This window comes from Vicia villosa, linkage group LG4 (genome assembly GCF_029867415.1).
Source record: "Vicia villosa cultivar HV-30 ecotype Madison, WI linkage group LG4, Vvil1.0, whole genome shotgun sequence".
Taxonomy (NCBI): Eukaryota; Viridiplantae; Streptophyta; class Magnoliopsida; order Fabales; family Fabaceae; genus Vicia; species Vicia villosa.
The window spans coordinates 190243182-190267751 of NC_081183.1; the positions used below are offsets into that span (position 1 = coordinate 190243182).

Consider the following 24570-nt stretch of genomic DNA (forward strand, 5'->3'; position numbering starts at 1 on the left):
TCAATGACCGATTTTGCCAACGTAACACGACCTGCAAAAGATAAAGTGTTAGTTTTCTATATCGCAAGACTTCTCTCCACTTGCTCCACCAGATAATTGAAATTTGAACGTCTTAAGGTTTTGCCACTTAAAGGCACCCCCAAGTACTTCCCAAAATGCATTGTTTCCTTGAATTGAGACAAATATACCAGCTTATTCCTCATACTCCTAGTAACATTGTTAGAAAAAAGAATGTTGGACTTTTCTTGGCTAACTTCCTAACCCGTGATCTTGCAGAACCTATGAAGGGTACCCATAACACATTTCATTTGTTTCTCGGTTGCCTCCCTAAACAAAAGCAAGTCACCCGCAAACATTAGGTGGGACATGCTAGGGCCAAGCTTCCCTATACGAATTGCGTGCCAATTATTATTTCTAACTTCTTGTTCAATCAAATGCGTGAGTTTGTTCTTGCAAAGAACAAAAAAATATGGCAAAATTGGGTCTTCTTGCCTAATTCCACGTTGTGGGCGGAAAAACTCACCACGAGCGCCTTGCCAATTGAAATTAGTCTCCACGCTTGTTATAACATGCATGATAAGATTCACCATAATTTTAGGCACACCAACGTCATTCAAGACATGACAAATAAAGTCCCAGTTGAGCTTATTGTAAGCTTTCGAGAGTTCGGTTTTAATAGCAAACATAACTTTCTTGCCTTTCTTTTTGTGCAGCAAATTCATAACTTCTTTTGCGATGATAATATTCTCATGGATGGATCTTCCAGGAACGAAACCAATTTGAAAGGGGATACCAATTTGTCCATGATGCTTTTCAACCTCTCAACCATTACTTTACTCACAATTTTGTATATCGTGTTGCATGACGATATAGGTTCTAAACTAAGAGACAAATTGAGGGTGCTCTCCTTTAGGTATTAAGCAAATATCCGTCTTGTTTACTTCCCCAATGCACCTTGGGTTTTGCCAAACATACTTCACAAAATCACACACGCTTTTCACGATCTTTGGTAGAACCCCGCTGGATAGCCGTCCGGACCGAGAGCTTTCTAGGCAGGGACGGATCCAGAAATATTAGCATTCAAACGGGCCGTGTTCATTTATCCGTTTTTTTAGTGTGTATACACAATCAAAATATAAATGAGTGTTTTTTTATTTAATTTTAAATTTTTTGTATGGTAAACTTTGTAAGATTATAAAATACCATTTTTTTTCTTCATAATTTTAGTTGTTAGTTAAATTATTATAAAGTTAAATTAAGATGTGGTATGACATATTTATTTTGCAACACATTTTGATTTTTAACTCTCCCTTGTGTCGATTTATTTCTTTTTTATTATATATTTAATCCAATTGTATAAATAAATATCTATGAAATATGTAAATGATGAAATGAACATGTACTTATTATTATTTATTGAAAATTATATGATCAATGGTCTATGTGCTTAATATATCAAGATATGTTAAATTATGCATATTATTATTATTATTATTATTATTATTATTATTATTATTATTATTATTATTATTATTATTATTATTGTGTTTCATGGCTTTAAAAATTAAATTTGCGTTATCTTCCACATTTATTTCTCGTTTTTAATGAAAATTCAAGTCTATTATGTAAATTAAAAATCTGTATTTAATTCTCGGGACGATGCACATAGTAATTTGTTTGCAGCGTACAAGTTAATTGAATGGTGAGGGGGCAACTTAACATTTTATACGGGGTCAAAGCATATACATATTAAATTATTGGTTGATTTTAATTAAAAGAAGTGGGGTCACTTGACCCCAATATTAAAAGGGTAGATTCGTCCCTGTTTCCAGGGCTTCATAGCAAAGAGCGTCATCTGCACCTCCTTATCTGCAATATCAGCCTCAAGCTGCTACACCTCAACATCAAGAATCTTAGGGTCCGTTTGGTTCAATGGCGGGGAGGGGGTGAGAGAAAATTTAACTAAATATATGTTTGGTTCAAAGAAGGGGATGGGAGGGGAAGAGAGAGATTTTTAACAACATATATGTTTGGTTCACAAGGGGAGGGGGGAGATTTTAAAATCAAATTACCTTTTTATCCTTATAAGTATTGTTATTTGTACTTAGTAAATATAATTATAAATAGCAATAATATTGACTAAATTTCACCAAATAAAAACTTGTTCATTCATAAACCATACTATAACAGTAAACAACAACACACATTAGTTGAACTATAAATCTTCAATGCAAATCAAACCATTATCTAATCTGGATGATTCTCCTAACCCAATAAAATAATTTCTATAATTAAAAATAGATAAAAAAAAGTTAGAATGTTAAAAAAATTGGAAAAATAATATTAGACTTAAAATCTTTATTTATAACAGAAACATACTATACTGTTATTATTATTAATAGTATAATAAAAAAAACCTTATTACTATTATATATTATAAACAAGAGCTGATTACGTTATTATTATAAAAAAAACTACATAATATCAAAAAGGGAAATTCAACAAAATAAAAAGAAAAAAACTAACCTGAAAGCAACAACGCACAAATAGCAACCGCACAATAGAAGAAAAATGAAACGTGAAATAACACAGAGAAAAAAAAACTAGTCTTTAGTAATTCAATAAGGACAATTTTGGAAATAAAAAAATAATTGAAGATAAAATAGGGAAAATAATAAAATTATCATTAATCAATCTTCCATCCTCTCCAAATCCCCCCAATTTGGAGGGGGAGCAAAAAGTGAGTGTAGGAGGGATTTTGCTCCCCTCCCCTTATAAAAAATGAACCAAACATATATATTTATAAATATCCCATCACCTCCCCTCCCTCCATCTACTCCCAACCAAACCGACCCATAGGGAAAGTTATCTCAATGTGTTCTTGCTCCTGCCAGCCTTAATTGAAGGGAACAATTTTTGATAAAAGCTTTTCACAAGAGTTTGCAACTGATCTTTATCTTCTACCCACTGACCAACATCATCTTTCACCAAATTAACCTTGTTTCTTTTTCTCCTATTAATAGCTTTCATGTGACAATATCTAATGTTTTAGTCACCATTAGCAAACCATTGCATTCTCGACCTCTGAAACCACATTAATTTCTCCTTCTTTAGAGTATTGCTTAACTCAATATGTAACCTTCTCTCAAGATTTATCATGCCCTTAACATTATACTTCCCTTAAAGACATTGTTGGGTGCCATTAAGTTTAGCCATTATTCTTCTTTTCATACAAATAACCTGGTGAAAATTATGGAACTGCCGCTTCTAAAACTCTGCTTTAACAATATTGAGATTCATGTTCACATAGCCCCCCTCCTTCCATGTATTATCAAGCATCACCTTATAATTAGCATCACTTAGCCAAGCGCTTTCAAATCTGAATGCACGAGGAACCTTTGCATTTCTAAACATCTTAGTGGTGATTCACAAGGGATGGTAATCAAAGAAGTCCACCCTAGTAAGCACTTTAGCTTGCACATTCGGGAACTCCATTCTCCACTCATCGTTACTGAGAGCTCTATCAAGCTTCATGTAAATGCGTTGGCCCACATGAAAAAGTGGACCTCTCCACGTAAATTTTGGGCCACCAGTCTCCATATGCAGAAGCTTACAATCTTTAAGTCTGTCCCGAAATAATTTGCATTTTCTAGCAGAAGCAGGGGCCCCACCTTTTCTATCATAACTAAAAGCAATGTCATTAAAGTCCCCAACAAGCAGTTAGGGACCAGTCACATTCGTCACAACGTTTCCAATCTCTTACCACACCATCTTTTAATTTTATTATAACTAGTGGGAATAGGTTGGGCCGAGGTAGGCTTTGCCAAACCTAAGTCTGATCTGTTAAAAAATTTAAAGCCTAAGCCTGGTCTATGACCTATCATAGGCTTATTAGCATGCTTAGCCTATTAGCCTGCTTAAAAAGTCTATTTTATTTGAACATACGTAAATAAGCAATTCAACTAATGTTTAAATAGACAAGAGAATCAAAAGTACTACGAGATTAAATATTTGTCTGCATTGACTTATTTGAGCCTTCAAAGTAATATAAGTTTTGTGAGATTATTTGTTTGAGAAAACTTAGAAAAACAACTTATGACATTATTCATTATATTTTTTCAACTTATTTTCAAAAGTTCTTCGAGATAACTAAGCTTTAATTTTATATTTTAATATAAAATACAAAATACAATATAAAAAATAGTAAATTTCTTCATATTTATCTAAATATATCAGTTTGATAGGTTTTTCTTATGGCTCGTGGCCTAGCCTATTTAACTAAATAGGCTTATAAAAAATCCTAGGACTTTTCTATTTAAAAAAAGTCTGTCCTGATCTTGGTTTGTGTAGGCTAGGCCGTAGACCCCTGTTAGTTGGTCTGACCTATTCCCACCCCTAGATATAACCAAAAACAAGTTTGTACAAGGCGATCCAAGATCCAACCCTCAACAAGAAAATAAACAAGACCAAAATAGCCAATATTAGTTACCCTAACGTAGTCCTAGCTACACATTCTTTCAACTTAGGGTTGACCCAAGCCATATATATATTAAACCATCTATAATTTGTTGTCCTATTTTGGGATTATTTACATTTCCCCATAACAATTATTATTTCTATATTTCTGACACTCATATATAGTTTTAGTGAAAGTAGTTTTAAGCAATTTTGCTTTAGAGCTTTTTCTGCTACTTTCCTTGATCATCCAATGGAGCTATCTAATCTAATGACTAGATGAGTGATCTATTTGCATCTACTAAGGCACCTCCTTCCATGTCGGTATCAAGCCAATTCACGCAAACAAAATATGTTGAATTGTTTCCATTCAAGGGCAGAAACAACAATTGTCCTTATCAATTAAACCAAATTTATGAACTCTCTCTAGTAGCAAACTTTTCATGACAGGTTATTCACAAAATAAATTTTGCTCTCAGTCTTGCACACTCCTGCATAGTAGCTTTATCCAATGTACATCTTGATACTTCTCTTAAATGGCACGGTACATTCTCTTAGTGGGAAACTTCTCAGTGTGATACACCCTTTGCCATTATTGCGTATGCCGAGCTTTGTGCGCTGCTTTAGGATCACTTTTAGCACTCAAGAACAATTCATTTTTATCGCTATTGTCATTATGTTTCCACCTTTGATGTAGTAACAATGAATCTAGTGCTTTAAATACTTTCCCAAAAAATTCTAGCCTACAACCATTGTTGATCAGGATGGATATCATGTGTACAAAAGAAGGCAAACTGGTAATACAATGATGAAAAACCACGTTGTTCTTGATAACAGATACGCCGTCCCTTATAATTCAAATTTGTTGAAGAAATTTCAAGCACAAATTAATATGGAGTGGTGTAATCAAAATAGTTTAGTGAAGTGCTTATTCAAATACATTAACAAGGGGTATGATTGAATTGCCGACCGTTGTTGTCCAAACTGATTCGGATGGATCTTCCGTGATAAAAAATGTTGATGAAATCAAAGAGTATCTTAAAATTAAAAACTAAAAATGTGATTTGTCATGATACATTTCACTTAAAAAAAATATAGTTGTTTTTGTTGGTAGAAACCCTCATTGGATAGGGCTAAGAAATAAGCAAAGTCTTTATCGGTTTTATAAGGGTTAGTAACTTTTTTCCACTCTTGTATGTATATTCGATTGGCGCCAAATGTTCTCCACTTTCTCTTTCAACTCTCTTTAATTTCTAACCCTAAAATCCTAATCAATCGCTTTCATATTCTCCATTCCCAAATTCTAGGGTTTTCAGAGACAACACTTTGATCAATCACTTCCGTAACTTCAACTAGCTCCCCCATCGTCGATCTCCGTTACTTGCAATGGCGGAACGTCGCCCACCGAAGCGCCCTAAAATCAGCAGGTTCGTCAACATTTTAACTCATCCATTTTGTTTTAAATTACGATAAGGTTGTGATTATGAAGTTGGTGATTTAAACTTTATTTCAGGGGAGATGATGATTATATGCCTGGAAACATTTTGGAGATCGAGCTTTATAATTTCATGACATTTGATTACTTAAAATGTAAACCCGGTCCTCGCTTGAATCTTGTAATTGGGCCCAATGGTTCTGGAAAGAGTTCTCTTGTATGTGCTATTGCTCTTGGCCTCTGTGGAGAGCCCCAGGTTGGTTTCTGTTCATACACTTTATCCGGCTTCGTTTTCTAGAGTTTATTTTCGAACCATTTCATATGACAAGTTCATTTTCTGCAGTTGCTTGGGCGAGCCACGAGTATTGGGGCATATGTGAAGCGGGGAGAAGAGTCTGGTCACATTAAGATTACCTTGAGAGGGGACAATAAAGAGGAGCGCATTACTATTATGCGTAAAATAAATACTAGCAACAAGTCTGAATGGTTTTTCAATGGTGGGGTTTTAACATTCCGGATACATAATTTTGTTGAATGCTACTATTATTTTGATAGCAATTGTTGAAGTCTTTTATCACTTATGTTATCTGTCAATGTGTTCATTTCAGGAAATGTTGTGCCCAAAAAGGACGTGGCTGAAACCATTCAGAGGTTTAATATCCAAGTAAATAATTTGACTCAAGTAAGTTTATGACTTGCAGTCATTATACTTCATGGTATTAGACTATAGTGTTTTCAGATTTAGACTTTTAGTTTGCTTAGTTTAGCTATGGACTATTCTTGTACTTATTTATTGTGTTGTATTCTAGAACTTTCTACTTCTGTTGCTCACTGAACCTGCTTCAGTTGGTTACAACAGTTATTCAGTTACTCTAATTTGCAGATTAATAGAACTCTATAAATGCTCTAGGTTGGTTCAGTTATACTTGGTTGAACATTCATTTTCATCAGTGCAATTTCATTCAGTTTCTCTTCTGTCTAATTCTAACATGGTGTCTAGAGTTGGCTCAAACTCTAATTTGAGCTATAGGTGTTATGTTTTTGTGTTGCTCAAATCTACGATGGGTTAATATTTGGCATTTTGGTAGTTCTTACCGCAAGACAGGGTCTGTGAGTTTGCAAAGTTAACTCCTGTGCAACTTCTGGAAGAGACCGAAAAGGCTGTTGGTGATCCACAACTTCCAGAGCAACATCGTGCACTAATTGATAAAAGTCGTGCATTGAAGCATGTCGAGTTGGTAAGTTCACCCTTTACTAAGAAATTATAGAAATCTCCTAAATCGTAGCTGCTCTATAACTTCAGCATCGGTTTACTAAATTTATTTCAGTCTCTTGAGAAAAACGAAGGAACTTTAAATCAGTTGAAGGAACACAATGCTGAATTAGAGAAGGATGTTGAACGTGTTCGTCAAAGAGACGAACTTCTTGCCAAGGTTAGCTATTAAGCTTTGTCTGAATGTTTTGTATACGCCAAGCAATATAGACTCTTTTGTGGTGATGTCTATTCTTTTCCTGATATGATTAGTTCATCCTTCATTTTTCTCATTTAGGAGGTTTTCTGTTCCTCCTGCAGTGAAAATTCATTGTCTTAGTGTATTTTTTTAAAGGAAAAGATAAAAAAATATGCCTGTATCTGTTTTGTAGGCCGAATCAATGAAAAAGAAATTGCCATGGCTGAGGTATGATATGAAGCAGGCAGAGTATCGTGAAGCTAAGGAGCGTGAAAAGACCGCTGCAAAGGAGTTCGAAAAGGCTGCAAAATTATTAAATGAAGTTAAAAAACCTATTGAGTATGTGTCTTTTCTTACTTTGTTACATGTTAGTAACTGTTTAAATTTGAAGCTTCTTAGAATTTGAATTGCTAGACGAGAATTTGAATTGCTAGACGAGAAAGTTGCTTAGCAGGGGCTGAAGTTGGGGGAGGGGTCTTGACTTTTGGTCAAATGCATTATTAGTTGTTCGATTAATAATTGTAAAATTTTAGCTGTTTTAAACAAAGTCCCGGAAGAAAAAACATGTCTTACTCCATAACTAGGAAGAGGCTTAATATAAGCTTCAACGTTGGATTTAAATAAAACAAAATCATAATCTGCAATGCCAGTGCCATTGTATGGTAGCTTGTCAAATTTCTGCCACTGCAATCCTCAATGACCGGTATTTAACAACATTGTTCATACCTTTTATGGAAAGTTTATGCATTTAACATCACTCTCATTAACATCTTAAATAAACTGTTGAGTTGCACTAACCGTTATATTTCATAAGCAGTTTACGCATGAACATACGCCACACATTTAAAGATGAACTGCATGTCCTAATACTTCATGGGTCATTCATCCAACACCTCACTTTTCCTTTTTTCACTATTCGTTTCTCAGATCTTCTTTCATTTTTTTTCCTCTTCTTTCTTTCAATGTTTTATCTGAGAAATAAAAGAAAACAAAGACTAGTTCATAAAAGGAATTAAGTATTCTAATTACAAACATCAAGGTATCTATAGAAGATGTATCCTAACTGACTTGGTTCTCAGTAATGACATACTGAGTTCTATTACTATCTTTTTCCATTCAATAAAAAATACTGCTATTTCTATTGTTCTATTATTATTTCCCCTTCAAACCTAGGGTGATTGATTCAGTGATCCCCTGTCTACCGCCTTGAGTTTGCCTGCGTGTGTGAGAAACCTGGGTGGAGAAAGTGGCTCAGTGAGTAAATCAACAGTCTGATCGGTGACTGGAATATGCTGGAGAATTATACTTTTGTTATGACTTTCTTTCAGAGGAAAATTTCAAACTCCACGTGCTTGGTTTTAGCATGCGAATCCGGATTATGAGGGGGGAAACTGCACTAAGATTATCACAATATTGTACTAGAGTTTGAAATGGAATTGGTAGTTTTGTCAACAAAGACTGAATCCATAATACTTCAGATGCAATGTCAACCAATCTCCTATATTAAACTGCAATGCTAGATTGAAATGGAATCCTTGTCCTCAACTGTATCGTTATTGCTATCTGACGAATATGTCCTTGTGGCAAACACCTTCCTTTTGTTCAGATATGGTATGATGAAATTATAATTTGTCATGCTTTAACAGGAAACAAAAAGATGAGAAAGCTGCATTAGATGCAAAATGGAAAAAGGTTAACAACCGAATAAATGAGAATGCCAAGAAAAGAATGGAACTTATGGAGAAAGAGAACCAATTGGTAATTTTTCTCATCCGTTTACTTGACATACTTTATTTTTATAATTTTTATTTGAGTGAGATCTGAAACCCGAATCTTTATTATCAATCATGCCATCAAATCAAATCAATAATTATTCATGTTATTGTACTTGTGAGTACATCTTACATCCTATTGGCATGAAGTTAAAGTCTGGTGTGATTTTAGTTTCTTGTTATCAATTTATAGGAAGTGGAACAACAAGGGAAGTACAAAGAGATGGACGAGTTGAGGAGGCAGGAAGAAACTCAGCAGCAGAAATTTAGAAAAGCTAGGGAGGAACTTGCTGCTGCTGAATTTGAACTTGAGAGTCTAAAACCTTATGCACCTCCCAGAGATGAGCTTGTAAGTGCACCTGTAGTCATTGGTTATATTATTTATATTTATATTTATATATCTATATAATTAAGGGCATGTTTGATTTGAGTTTTTTTAATAATAAAAACAAAAACTTGTTTGATTAGTTGTTTTATAATTGTTCTTTTTCTCAAAGTTTGTTCTTATTTTCTATTTTTAGAACAATAACAACTTACAGTTTTTATTTTCTCATTTTTATTATTGCTTTTCATCATCCAACTCTGCCAACCACCATTGTTGCTGTCTCTACATCTCCCATCAACGCCCTCACTGCCTGCCACCTCCCCCACCTCTACAACCTGAGAGTCACTATTGTCGCCATTTCTGAAACGTTAGTGTTAGTCTTAGAGATAACCTATGGACTGGGCTTGAGCCGAGCCTCTGTTAGCTTAGCGGTTACAGCCGTCTTATGACAGCTGGCTTCTTATGTTTTTAGTAGCTTCTAGTTAATTAGAGTTAGGGCCCGTTTGTGTTGGCTTTTTTTAAAAATGATTTTTATAGTGTTACATAATTTTGTGAAAAATTTTTTTACTAAGAAACTTTTTATAAAAGCTTCAAATCAAAATTTTGTTTGAATAGTTATTCTTAAAATGTGATTTTAGGTATTTCATCTATTTACGGGAAAAAAATTTGGATATCAAAATTTCAAAAAATCACTTAATTTTGAAGCTATATCAAGTAGATTTTCATAAAAAATATTTTTGAAATACAACTTTTTTAAAAAATTGTGATTTTGACTAAGTTTTGGTCTTCAATAATGTATGTTTATGTTATAGGATGTCAAAATTAGTGTTTCATTAAAAAAAAAAACGAATATAAAAAAGTTTGTAATATTTTGAAAAACGGTTTTGAAAAATCTATTTTCAAAAATACAAAGACAAAAAATCCATTTTTTTAAAGCTGAAACAAACTGACCCTTAGTAGCTTGTGTCACAAACTTTAAGTTCTGTTATAAATACAGCTTAAGTATCATTGTAGTCTTTCAACCAATTATAATGAATTCTTAGTATTCAACTTTCTCAGTTTCTTTTACATTTTTGTACTCTGCATTTCTAATATAGACTTTCTATTTTTATCCCGTGCCTTCCTGTTTCAATGGCCACTTTGAATCCATTTCTCAATTCCGAGGGCAATTTCCTCTTGGCATGTTAAGTTTTCGCAGTGGAAGCAACAAATCAATGGCGTCATGACTCACGAGGACAGCTCCAATGCAAACTGTAGATGCATCAGTTATCTCAAATAGTACTTGGAAATTCGGCATGCTCGACATAGGTAGTTCCATCATCTCAGCCAACTTGGAGAATCTATAGTTTTCCGATGGGGGTTTGCTGCAGTTCATTGCTGTGTTTGCACTAGGCTACCCTTCTCCAAAAGCTCTGCGGGACCACCTATCACTAGTCTTTGACTCCACACTTACTTTTCTGTGCCCCTTTTGTAGTTTTGCAAAACATTGGCACAGTATCACACACATGGATGCTCTATAGAGCTTTAGGTGGGGAGGCCCTTTTTAATTATTTGAAAGCTCTCATTGCTTCCTCTCCCCAATGAAAGCTATTTTTCTTTAACAAGTGAGTGAGAGGTCTAGCAATAATAATCTTTGACAAACTTGTGTAATAATCTGTCAATTCCAAGAACCTACTTAGCCCCTTGATGTCTATTGGAATTGGCAACTCCTCAGTTCATTTGGTCTTCATTGGATCTCTTGAAATTCCTTCAGCTGAACACTGTTCGGTTAGTTACAGATGCATTAACTGACTATGAAAAATTGATTAGGTAAATTAGAGACTAGATTCAATTATGGTAATCCCAAATATCATCTTGATTCTCATTATTCTTACTACAAATATCTGTGATGAATGGAATTACTAGCCAATATTATACTCAGCAATTTTTTATTTATATTTTTGGTACTTACACCCCCTATAAAACTATGAAAGTGATTTTTTTTTTTTCTTATCAGCTAAGATTAAAAGATGAAATTTTGGATTTGGATGATTCTGCTAATCAAGTGAGACAGAATAGGTCACAAGTAGAAAACGAAATACATACTAAAAAGGTCTCCTTGATGAAGTGTAAAGACAGGTAGAAGTTGGGCAAAAACTAATGTTTTCTTCAGATTGGTTACTTCTGCAAATCTATTGTTTAATTCTCTATTGGAAAATTTGCAGGTTGAAGGAAATGAATAATAAAAGCAGCAAGTGTTTGCATGCATTGCAAAAATCAGGAGTTGAGAAAATATTTGAAGCTTATAAATGGGTACAAGAGCATCGCCATGAATTCAATAAGGAGGTTTATGGTCCGGTTTTAGTTGAGGTATATACGTCAGAATCACGTTTTTATAGCCTTTTGGTCTTCTTGCCTGGGTTGATACATTATTGAGTGAATTTACAGGTGAATGTCTCAGATCAGTCTCATGCTGGATATCTAGAGGGTCAAGTTGCTTACTACACTTGGAAGGTAGTCTTAGATATCTTATGGTCTTTTTTATTGCTGTCAAAGCAATTTCTGCCGAACTTTTTCAACACTCGTACCGTGAGAATTCTGGCTATATATTTTGGAGTTTTGATTTTTTAGTCCATACTTCATTCCTGAACTTGTTTTTCTGTTATTGTTTGTGGATATCGTTGGGTCTATGGTAAAAACAAAGGGATATTTTAATGGCGGGCAGGGGATGTGAGAGGTCTAATCAGGCTTTTTGCTTGGTTGTGATTGTGAGGAGTGGGAGGGAGGATATTTTATTTGAGGGGAAGGTCTAAAATGTTCTGTTTATGTCCTTATTTTCAAATTACATTTTATGCAAGAATTTTTAGTCAATGCGTTTAAATTTATATAAACCCATCTATCCCCTCCTAATCCCCCGAGTATCGACGGGAGCCAGAATTGAGTCATGTCATGATGGAATTCACTCTCATCCCCTCCATTAAAATAAAATTGAACACAATAAGCAGCATTTGAAATAGTCCCTCCCCTCCCTGTCAATTTTCCCCAACCCATCACTATGGTAATGTTTTTTTTTTTCTCTTTGATCGTAGCCTTTTTTCCTATGCAAACTTTCTGTGTCTCCAGTTACGTTGACAAATTTTGGTTTGTATAGTGTCTTATTTTTAATCTCTTTTTCTTTTGGTGGAAGGGTCAAATATAAAAATTATACATTTCTTATTGAAAAGTAGTCGCTTCTCGTGCTTCACCATTTCCTGCACAGGCATAAGTATCATCTTATCCATACTGATTTATTTATTTTATTCAAATGCAGTCTTTCATAACACAGGATCCTCGTGATCGGGACTTTTTGGTAAACAAGCTTCGGTACTTTGATGTACCAGTTATAAATTATACTGGTCGTGATAGCTGGCAAAGAGAGCCTCCAGAAATTTCTGCTGATGTAAGTTCAGTTCAACAATTTTGTTTTATTTCTATTTAAGTATTAAATATTTCATCTTTGTTGTACCATTCTTACCAGATGCGCGCTCTTGGTATATACTCCCGTTTGGATCAAATTTTTGACGCTCCTGCTGCTGTCAAGGAGGTGTTGATTAGCCAATTTAAACTTGATCATTCAGTATGCCTCTTGTGCTATGTCTGTAGATTTGTTATTTAAGTTTATGGGTTCTTTAAAAAGTAATTCAAGCTAATATTTATGGATGACCATTACTGTTATTTGGTTATACAGTGTTATTCATTTCTTTTCTACATGTTAACAATTCAGTTTATTGGATCGAAAGAAACTGATCAGAAAGCCGATGAGGTCCCAAAATTGGGAATTACTAGTTTATGGACACCCGAAAATCACTATCATTGGACTAACTCTAGATATGGAAATCATGTCTCAGCAGTTGTCGAACAAGTGCAACGTCCACAACTCCTGCTAAATAGTATGTCACTCTAAAAGCATGTTGAACCAACATCTGGATCATATGATTTAGTTTTGAACACTAGTTCCTTATTGTCTCTCCCTTTTTACCTTTTGTTGTACTATTTAGATTCAAATGCGAGGGACATTGAGAATCTGAACTCTCAGGAAAGGGAGTTTCAAGAACAAATTGCTTCCTTGGAAGAAAGTATCAAAAAGTTTCAAGATGAGGAAAAAAGCTTGAGGAATCAGGCTGCTAATCTTCGTAAACAAAGGGTAAGCTACATAATATTTTATTGATTAATTCAATATACTGATATGAACATGTATAGAGAATTTTTCCTAATGAAGGGTAAATGTATTTTTGATGAAAGTTTTCAATTTTAAAGTAATTTGTGATTAAAGAGTTTTTTTTTGTACTAAATTTCATAATTTTGTTATTCTTTCTGATTTATTTTAGGAGGACATTAGTAGTACCGCACAGAATGAGCAAAAGAAACGACAAACAATAATTAGGCATATTGGTAAGCATAAGCGATTGTATTGAAAGATATGTAAAAGTCATTAACATTTTGCTCTCATACTATAAAGCAAATACCTTATTTTGACCTATAGAACAAAAGAAACGGATACTGAAATCAATGGAGGACCAGGATGATTTAGATACCGAGTTAGCGAAGCTTGTTGATCAAGCAACAAAATGTAACATTCAGCGATTCCATAATGCAATTAAAATTAAGGTGATTTATCTCTGCTCATTTTACTGCTTAATATCTTGTTAAATGAAACTCTAATGGGTTGGTTTTTTTGAGCATGACAAAGCTTATAAACTTGTATCTAGCTTGTTGTGGATTTGAGCTCCACTAGGTTTGAGGTAAATGTAACTTTTGCTGTTGATTCTTGGCCAATTGACAGGATCTTCTTGTTGAAGCTGTGGATTACAAGAGAAGTTTAGTTGAACAGCGAATGGCTTTCATTGAATTTGAAGCAAAGGTAATCACATAACAGTTATGCTGCTCATGCTGGCACATAATAAACACAACTGACTATTATTCATATCTATAGGGAGCTAGTTTATTAACTATTTTTCAATTTCTGAGTACTAAGTTATAGGCTTTTCCATTTCTTTGAAAGGGCCAGCTATGTAATTTTGGCTGTGATTCAGTGGTTCTAATTATTGATTTTCTACATAAAAATTGTTAGCATCCCATATTTCACTTGTAACTTCCAAACAATGATCAGAGTTGGAGACTTGTATGATAACATTATATGATTGTAATTGCCTCTTGGTGCTTTTATCTTACAGTGGTATTGAGATAAGAAGAAGTAGAAGATTTACTAGTTCAGGTTTCAAATAAAACCAAGATGGTAGTTGTCCCTAGCTGCTTTAATCTTCAGGTTTCATGTAGATAAGTAGAAAATCTATTATTTCAGATTGCTGATGAAATTAATTATCATATATCTTTACAGTTCGTTCTCAAATGGCCCGTCCTTGACTCCTTGTCCTCTTGTTTCCGCCTTCTATGATTTGTAGATGAACATGAGTTTTCTCACCTCTCTTTGGATTTTTTTTCCAATAGGTCTCTTTATGTGTAAATTTTGCATCTAGTTTAACTAAGACCCGAAAAATAAACAACATTGTTATCCCACATTGATCTGAGATATGACCAACATTGTTATTATAAAGGCTTAAGAAATCTTCGACGATGGAGGCGCGTGAGAACATGCGAGACAATGTTTGATGATGGAGCTTCGGTAAATAGTTGATTTAACTTATGCTCTCAAAATTTGGCTTATAGAGTGAGGATTTAACTTATACTCACCCCTACAAAACTGACTTGGCTTATAGAGTGAGGATTGCCCCCACTTATAAACATGACACATGCCATATCTCTAAGCAATGTGAGACTAAATCCATCCCTTCAAAGCCAATACAATGAAGGTGTTGGGAGCTACAATGAGGCAAGCTAAAGTGCAACAATTAAGGCGACTAGGGGTGGACTGCAATTAAGGCGGAAAGTCCAACACACCCCCTCACGCTTGGGCCTCAATGAACCCGAAGCGTGGACGATGCGGGAAGCCCAACAATGGACTAGGATATACTCTGATACCATCTCAGAATTTGGGTTGAGTTTAACTCATTCCTACAAAACCGGCTTATAGGTGCGGATTGCCCCCACTTATAAACACGACACATGCCATATCTCTAAGCAATGTAGGACTAAATCCATCCCTTCAAAGCCAACACAATGAATCTGTTGGGAGCTGCAATGAGGCAAGCCAAAATGCCGCAATTAAGGCGACTAGGGGCGGACCCAATTAAGGCGGAAAGTCCAACACATGTGAATCTAATGATGGAGCTGTCGTGACACGTAGGGCCGTCTATGTTGGACAGTCAACAAGTCAACTTCGTGTGAGACTATGACAACTAGGGTTTTGGGACTAGACTATAGTTTGCATTGGACACTCAACATATAATTGAAAATAAACTAGGGTTAGCCTTGGCGGTGGCTGAACCCAACTTTTTTTTACCTGATCTTCATATTTCCTAAGTACAATATGTGAGTTTTAGTTAGGGGAATGCCTTTTTTTCTTGACTCTGGTATAAAAAGTTCATGTAGCTAGTTTTATATGCTACTAGCTTTTGAGGTGAGAGATGGCTCCCGGACTCCCCTATATAAACACATTTTCAGGCCATATCTCATCTAATGTAGGACTCTTAACTATATGTACTATTTAGAATCTTGTGTCTGTATTTTGTTTCTATGTTCATTCTCTTTCTCCATCTCCCTCTCTATCTCTCTCATGTATACATTTTCAATTTTCTTTAGATTGGAGAAATGGAGGCCAATCTGAAGCAGCATGAAAATTTTGCTCTGCAAGCATCACAGCACTTTAATAACTGTGAGCTGCTATTTTGATTTAAATTTGTAGTTGTTGCAAGAGACAAGTATTTTCCTAACTTTTGTTTTTGCAGCTAAGAAAGAGGCTGATGAATGTAGACAGAAGCTTACAGATTTATTGAACTATGCTAAATCAATTGCCCGACTTACACCTAACCTTGAGAAGGAATTTCTCGAGGTTTGTATAAAATATTCAATTGTTTGTTGTATAAATTTCCTTTTTCTTGTCTTAAATATTGATGTTGCAATCACCAACCTCATGCAAGATAATGTTTTCTTGACTTGACAATATATTTTGCTTTTTGCATGCTTGATGACTTATATGTAACTTTAAGTCAATGAGAACTCTAAAGGCATTTATGGGTTTGTTCATGTAGATGCCTACTACAATTGAGGAGTTGGAAGCAGCTATCCAAGCTACAATTTCTCAAGCTAATTCAATCTTATTTGTCAATCCTAACATATTGGAACAATATGAGGATCGTCAAAGACAGGTACTCTTGATTGTTGTAATTTTTGGAACAATATGGGTTATTTCATGTGCTATCTATATTTACAGTGACTTTACAGATAGAAGATCTTGCAAAAAAGGTTGATGCAGACAAGAAGGAATCTAAAAAGTGTCTAGCTGAATTGGATAACATTAAGGTCTGATAAGTATTTCTGTACATAACTAGAATATTATGATGTAGAGAATGCTTCTAGTAGCTCATATATGCAGTACCCTGCCATCTTTTTTCATATGCACTCTCACTAACATCTCGGATTAGTTTAGAAAAGTTTCCTCATACCGAAGCTTTATAATTTTTTTGTGAATGAATTAATGTTATTCGATAATATAGATTTCATCGGAACAAATTCTTTAACAATGCCAATTTCTTTTGCATTTATGTAAATTATAAATTTGAAAAATTCCTAATAATCACTTTTAGTTAATTGTGTTTGGAATGGTAAAAAGAGAAAGGCAAAGAACAAACACAAATTTTTTAGGTGTTTTACAGAACATGAGTATGTTTGCACATACATTTGTAATGTTTGTAGCTATTTTTTCTCTAGGTAAGAAAGAGAGAAAGGGAGAAGAGGTCCAAAATAGATCGGTGGACCTATGCAGTTGAAGTACTACTATGAAATCGTTTGATCAATCCTATTAAATAAGCTTGCCAATTCTTCATGATAAAATCTTCAGAACTGATAAGACAGGAGGAGTCATTATTAAAATCTTGAGTTGTTAGCATGTAGCTAAAGTAGTATTAATGCTATTTCGAAAACCACGGGACTTGAGGAGTTAATCTTTTATGTCAAGGTTAAAGAATGTGATCGCATATTTCTTATGAATTTGGGATTACACCTGAAATATGTCATGTCCCAATTTCTATCCATAAAGTAGTTAAGAGTTGTCAGAGTAGTTAGTTACTTAGTTGAGGTTTTTATAGGGCTATTTGTATAAATAGGAGAACACAAAGGATAGAGAGCATCTTTGAATATTGTAATTATGAATAGAGTATTTTCTATTGTAAAGGAGAAACCCTGAAGAGAGATTTTATCATATTTCTTAATAAAATTGTCGTTTCTTTGGAATTCAATTCTTGGGTTCCTAAAGCATAATGTGATTTGTAGTATATGGTATGCATGCTCTTTTTTTGTTATGTTTCTGGTTCTTGAGAAAAGCTGAAATCTTTAAGCTGTTTTTGCAGGGAAAATGGCTTCCAACACTCAGAAACCTTGTGGCTCAGATAAATGAAACTTTTAGTCGAAATTTTCAACAGATGGCCGTTGCCGGAGAGGTTTCACTAGGTATGTGAAATAGTAACTGAAATTCTTTTTATTTGGTCTTATGTTTCCATCCTCACCCACGTTTCTCCACTTCTCAGACGAGCATGATATGGACTTTGATCAATTTGGAATACACATAAAAGTCAAATTCAGGTGACGGTTGTTCTGAACCAGTTGTTTTTATTCTTTTTTATAAGAATGTGCTTTCACAGGGTCACTATTCATTCTTATTAATGGTTGATGTACCTTTTGGTTACCGGTCAACTTCAATTTCGAGGGAACTCAACCTACAACGACTACACAGTTGTTGGTTTCCATCAGACTGTTATGGTTAATCTAATCTGAACTTTTAAACTATGTTGTTAATATCGGAAAGCGGCGCGGCGCGGTCAACTCCAAAATGGGAGCGGCGCGGTTGCGGGGAGCGGCGCGGGCGCTTTTTTTGTGGCGCGGACACTAAAAAATAGACACTTACTAGCCAAAAACATACTACTAAACATACTAAAAAAATAAACTCAAACTTCATAAGTCTTTAAGTAATAAAATACTTCCAAATAAATTATACCATACTTCCAATTCCAAATAAATAATACCATACTTCCAATTCCAAATACCATTAAAAGGTATGTCTTAATCAAAAGTGCAAAACATTGCAACAAACTTTCAAATAGCAATAAAATTCATGAAAATAAACACTTAAGCATCTAAATCTTAAATTAACTAAACACGGAAACTCTAATAAAAGTTCACGAATCATTAAAATCTAAGTCTTCATCATCACTTCCTTCCTCACTAGCATCCTCTTCATCCTCTTCATCCTCTTCACACTCTTCATCCTCTTCATCCTCTTCATCCTCTCCAATATATTCTCCATCACCAAATTCATCATCTACTACTACCACTTCCTTTGCTTTTGGCTTAGATCTAGATGAAGAAGGTGGTTGAGGTGGTGGAGGAGCAGCCGCATTCTTTTGCAATGTTGCTTGGCTTCTAGTGTTGATTGCAGGCTCAGCAGCACCACTTGCAATTTCAACATCTAGCCAAGACAAATCCTCACCATCAAACACCATATCATTCTCAGGTTCGGGTTGAGCCTCATCTTCACCTCCCAACAACCATAGGTTATGAGTATCAAAATCATCTTCCAAAACCACAGGATCAATCAAATCATCGCTATCAAAGCGCTCTTTCAAATTTTGATTGTACTTGATAAAAACCAAGTCTTGCAACATTTGATGTTCAAGTCTATTTCTCTTCTTGGAGTGAATCTATATTATAATTTTAATGTTAGTTAAAAGAAATAAATATACATACTTAAGTATTAATTTGAATATATAACTTAATAACAACTACTTACATGCTCAAAAGCACTCCAATTCCGCTCACAACCCGATGAACTACAAGTAAGACTCAATATTTTAATAGCAAGGAGTTGCAAATTTGGTGTTTTTGCTCCATACCTCCTCCACCACTCAGCTGCAATGCAACAATTACTTGCATTAGCATATTTACACAAAAATGCTTATGTAATTAAATTATTGTGAAATAGACATAGTTACTTACCAGGAGCTACATTGGCTCTTTGCCTCACCGCTTCATTCAATCCAAAGTGGCCTGCACACATCTTATATTTCGCCAATTCTCCATGGATGTCATCAATAACTTTTTCACTTGCAGAAAGCTTGTTAATGCATGCATAAAGGCCATCCAACAACTTATCATCATTCTCAATCATTGGATTGCTATAAAAGTACTTCGGATTAAGATAATACCCAGCTGCATGTAACGGATGATGAAGTTGAATACTCCATCTTCTATCAACAATATCAATGACTTCTTTGGACTTGGCCTCATTGTTGAAGTTTTTTTTTATTAACTCCTTGGCTTCCAACATTGCATGATAGATGCTTCCCATTGCCGGCTTCTTCTCATTGTCAACAAGCCTAAGTACTTTTACAAGAGGCCCCATAGCTTTAAGAGCAAAGACAATATCCTCCCAAAATGAGACTTGAAGAACAATAGCAGCCGCCTTCTTTCCTTTCACCTCCTTACTTGCATTCAAGTTCAACCATTCTTCAGAAGTGAACATGGGTCTAATTTTTGACTTTAAAGAGTGCAATCTATGCAAAGTAAGAAAGTTTGTGGCAAACCTTGTGACTCCAGTTCTAACCAATTCACTTTCTAGTTTCTCCCTCATTAAGTTTAAAACCAAAGAATGGTTGTAAATAAAGCCCACGAGAGTCATTCCTTTTTGTATAACCTTCTTGACTCTTGCAATTTTTCCGATATCTTCTAGCATCAAGTCTAGACAATGAGCAGCACATGGAGTCCAAAATATCTTTGGCCTCGATATTTGAAGATGCTTAGCAGCCAAAACATAGTTGCTTCCATTATCGGTAACAAGTTGCACAACATTACTTTCACCAATCTCTTCTACAAAGTTATCCAAAAGTTCAAACAACTTTTTTCCAGTTTTCATGTTAGCAGATGCATCAACACTTTTAACAAACATTGTACCTGCCGGAGAATTCACCAAAAAGTTGATCAATGTTCTTCCCTTTGTATCAGTCCAACCATCAGACATTATAGAGCAACCATACTTTTCTTGTTCTTTCTTATTACTACTCAACATCTCATGTGTCAATTTCAACTCTTCTTGAAGCATAGGAACTCTCAACTCATAGTAGCTTGGAGGCTTCAAATGTGCACCATACATACCAATTGCTTCAACCATCAATTTGAAACTTTTAGAATTTGCAACATTGAAAGCAATTCCATTCCGATAAAAGAAACGCGCTATGTATTTGCAACAACTCGATCTTGCTTTCTTATCACATGCATCATTCAAGCTTGTTTGCTTTCCTTTTTTCAAAGTTTCCTCGGGTTTTCGATAGTAAATCACATCCAAGGGGCCTTTTACATTCTTCTTGGCAGTCGGCATACTTCCCTCTTCAGCTGGCCTTTTTCCCGCTCGAATCCTAGATATCTCTAGCAAGTGCGATGCCTCATCATCATCTTCGTGGACGTCACCTGACATTGATTTCTTTGCAGCCAATTTTTTATCTTCATGCTCTTGCAAAATCAACTTAACGTCTTCCGGAGTTTGAGTGCAAGCTTTCACATTTCCCTTTATTCCTAATTGATGCTGCTTTGCCCTAGAAATACCTCCGGTCGACGTTTCTTTACAAAAGTTACATGTAACCTTCCTCTTATTATTCAAATCTTTCAAATGGTTGAATTTCCAGCCAATATCACCGCTTGGTATGTGGATATTAGCAGCAGAAGAACCGACAGATGGAACATCAGATGATGATGGCTGAGTAGTTGGAGGAGTAGTTTCCATGGCTGTTGGAGAACATAAAACAGAGCCATATCAAAACAGAGCCATACAAAAGATAAACAGAGCCATAAGACAGAACAGAGCCATAAGACAGAACAGAGCCTAAAATTAACTATCAAAACAGAGCCATAGCAGAGAAGGATATCAGAACAGAGCCATGGAAGAAAGAAATAGAATCTTATCATCACCACCATGGCAGAAACAGTAGCGGAAGGAAAGAAATAGAGGAAAGAAAGATAGAATCATACCTTGAGAAAGTTGCCGCCGATGAAGGAAGAGGAGAGTTGAGAGGCGATGTTGAGAGTGAGAGAAGACGGTGAGAGAAGAGGCGATGTTGAGAGTGAGAGAAGACGATGGGAGAAGAGGCGATGTTGAGAGAAGAGGAGAGTTGTCGTTGGTGAGAGAAGACGGTGAGAGAAGAGGCAGAGAGCCGTTACAAGTCACGTTTTAATATTAGGGCTTTTAGTATTTCAAAAAAAGTGAAAAAAAAACACATTTTAACCTACTGGGCTTACCCGACCCGCTTCATGTGAGAAGCGCCCGCTACAGCCGCGCCGGAACCGCTTCGAGAACCGCGATAGCGGCCGATACACCCGCATCACCCTAACGCGCTGGACCGGTAAGGGCTGAAGCGGCCGACTCCATTTTTCCGCTCCGCGCCGCGATAGCGGCCGCGCCAGCCGCGATTCGTAACATAGCTTTTAAATAACGCTAAAATTTTGTTATAAGTCCCACATCTGACAATATATGGTCTGAACATGTCTTTTTAAGTGGGGACAATTCTCACCCTACAAGCCGGTTTTGTAGAGTTGAGTTAGGTTCAACCACATTTCTTAAGGGTGTGTTTGGTTCGAGGTAGATGGAAGGGAGGGAATATTTATAATCAAATATGTTTGGTTAAATTTTTAGAAGGGGATAGAAGGGGAGGGGAGCAAAATCCCTCCAAATCACACTTTTAGCGTCCGGAGGGAGGGGAGGGAATGTGACTATTTATATTTAATAAATTAATACATTTACTAAAATATCTTCAGTTTTATTTTATTATTTATGATTTTTCTCTATTCCTTCCATAAATTTATTATAATTATTCTTCATCTTCAAAATAAAAATTATAAAAATTATAATTATTGTAATTTTTTATTTTTTATTATAATTTTTATTTTTATGTTTATTTATGTTGATTTTTTTCTAATTTTCTTATGTATTCTATTAAATCTTTTTATATAAAATTTTAAATTATTTATTTATTTTGTTTACTACATAGTAATATATATATAAAATAAGAGTTATTTTATGTATTCAAAAGTTGTTATCAACACATAGTTTATTTTGTGTCGAGAATTATAATATGTATCAAGTATACTCAATATTACAAATATTATTTTCAAAAAAATATTTATGAAATTTTAACCTTTGAATATCATATCACATATATAAAATTATAATAATAAAAATGTAAATTATTAATAAAATCGCTCCCCTCCACTTGTGAACCAAACACATTTTTAACTAAAATCCCTTTCCTCTCGTTTGAACCAAACATATATATAATTAAAAAAAATCCCTCTCCTCCCTCCCCTCCATTAAAACCCCTCCCCTTCATTTGAACCAAACAGACTCTAACACTAACACCGATACTAATTTGTGGTATTTATTTTATGTTTGAATTAAATTTTCGTGTTTCTACTTTTTTAAGGGTGCCAATATCCTAATAAAAACATAGGATACCAAAAGAATTTCTTTCTGTTATATATACTCCCTCACCTTACACCCCAGCTCCTCTTTTTATTTTATCAGGGAAAATGGACAGCTTGAAGTTCTCAGTGCTCATCATCAATCTGGAGGGGTACTACAGAGGATTGTTTTCTTATTAGCACATTTGTGCTCCACCTGCTCACAAATTAACCTTTAATTTTGGTTTTCCAGGAACGATCAGTTTCAACCATTGTTTATCTTGTTTCCCTTCAAGATCTTACAAACTGTCCATTTAGAGTTGTTGATGAGATCAACCAAGGTTAGTTATTCTTTGAAATAAGTTCTTTCTTTCTGGATTAACTGCACTCAGAACTCAAAAGATCTCTGTTTACTTTATTTTTATCAGGGATGGACCCAATAAATGAAAGGAAGATGTTTCAGCAATTAGTGAGAGCAGCAAGCAAACCAAATACACCGCAGTGAGTACTAACTAATATTACTTGATCTTTTCAATTCCTTCGTTTAAATGAATACACTTTACATACCTACTTCAGTGAGTAAAAATTTTCTTTCAATTTTTAAAGATTATTGAACAAATAGGGGGTAAACACCGGGCTATTTATATTGACTGGCTTGTCACATTCTCTGAAAGAGAAACACTCTATTAATGTATGCATAGTATTTATGTGAAATACTAATAAGATCAATATATGCAAGGCCTTTGGTTTTGAAAGTGACATTCGCATACTAGAAAATTAAGGTTGATCTTTGCAGATTTGCGAGCCATTTCCTCATAATTGTTTGTTTCTAACGTGGAAGTGACCATTAATTTTATGCAGGTGTTTCTTACTTACCCCTAAGTTGTTACCAGATCTGCAATATAGTGAGGCATGCAGTATATTGAATGTAATGAATGGCCCCTGGATTGAGCAAACCTCAAAGGGTAATTTATCATACCAAAAACTACCTTTATCCTCTTATTTACCGTTGATATTGCTTACAATACATTTTGTCTTTGATAATCAGTCTGGACTAGTGGTGATCGATGGAGTATTATCACTGGACATGTTGGAGAGACCACATGTTAAAAGTAAAAAAGAAAACACTATGGAGTTGCAGCAATGGGGGATTGATAGCACTTGTTTAGCATTTTGTATATTTTTGTGGAAAAAGAAAACAAAGTTTCTTGCTTTTTTCTTCATTTATTAGATTGGATATACCTAACAATGTAAAATTATCTTTTCTTTTGTTTGTTGCTGTTTTGAGGATTATTAGTTATTCCTGCTAGTACAATCGTGAGGTTTTAGTGTTTATTTATTTCATATTTACTCAATCATAGTAACATATAAAACAAGTCAATATAAGCACTGATTAACTGAATTAAAAGAAAAACAAATGCAACAGAAACTAATTAAGAAATTTTGGGGTTATAGTTTATTAATGATTTTAATTATAAATATATTAAATTATAGTGTTTTAAATAATATATTAACTATTGTTATTTGGATATACCGACAATACATATTTATATTAAT

At 34.7% G+C, this 24570-nt stretch overlaps 2 protein-coding genes across 2 annotated transcripts; one reads left to right on the forward strand and one right to left on the reverse strand.

The window, feature by feature from the left end:
* Nucleotides 1–5599: 5599 nt before the first annotated feature.
* On the forward strand, nt 5600–24313 carry LOC131596476 (structural maintenance of chromosomes protein 5). The gene is made up of 30 exons (XM_058869134.1): nt 5600–5882; nt 5969–6146; nt 6234–6387; nt 6499–6572; nt 6979–7128; nt 7219–7323; nt 7535–7680; nt 8988–9099; nt 9307–9462; nt 11435–11556; nt 11643–11787; nt 11866–11931; nt 12728–12856; nt 12935–13033; nt 13181–13346; nt 13455–13600; nt 13785–13848; nt 13940–14064; nt 14240–14317; nt 16156–16228; nt 16302–16405; nt 16605–16721; nt 16798–16875; nt 17922–18021; nt 18099–18153; nt 23138–23186; nt 23267–23354; nt 23442–23514; nt 23875–23978; nt 24062–24313. The coding sequence occupies exons 1-30, from the start codon at nt 5842–5844 to the stop codon at nt 24121–24123; spliced, it is 3159 nt and encodes a 1052-aa protein (XP_058725117.1). The 5' UTR covers nt 5600–5841; the 3' UTR covers nt 24124–24313.
* LOC131596477 (uncharacterized) lies at nt 18361–22032 on the reverse strand. The gene is made up of 3 exons (XM_058869135.1): nt 19564–22032; nt 19358–19476; nt 18361–19268 (listed from the first exon to the last, which is right to left on the reverse strand). The coding sequence occupies exons 1-3, from the start codon at nt 21341–21343 to the stop codon at nt 18747–18749; spliced, it is 2421 nt and encodes an 806-aa protein (XP_058725118.1). The 5' UTR covers nt 21344–22032; the 3' UTR covers nt 18361–18746.
* Nucleotides 24314–24570: the final 257 nt, after the last annotated feature.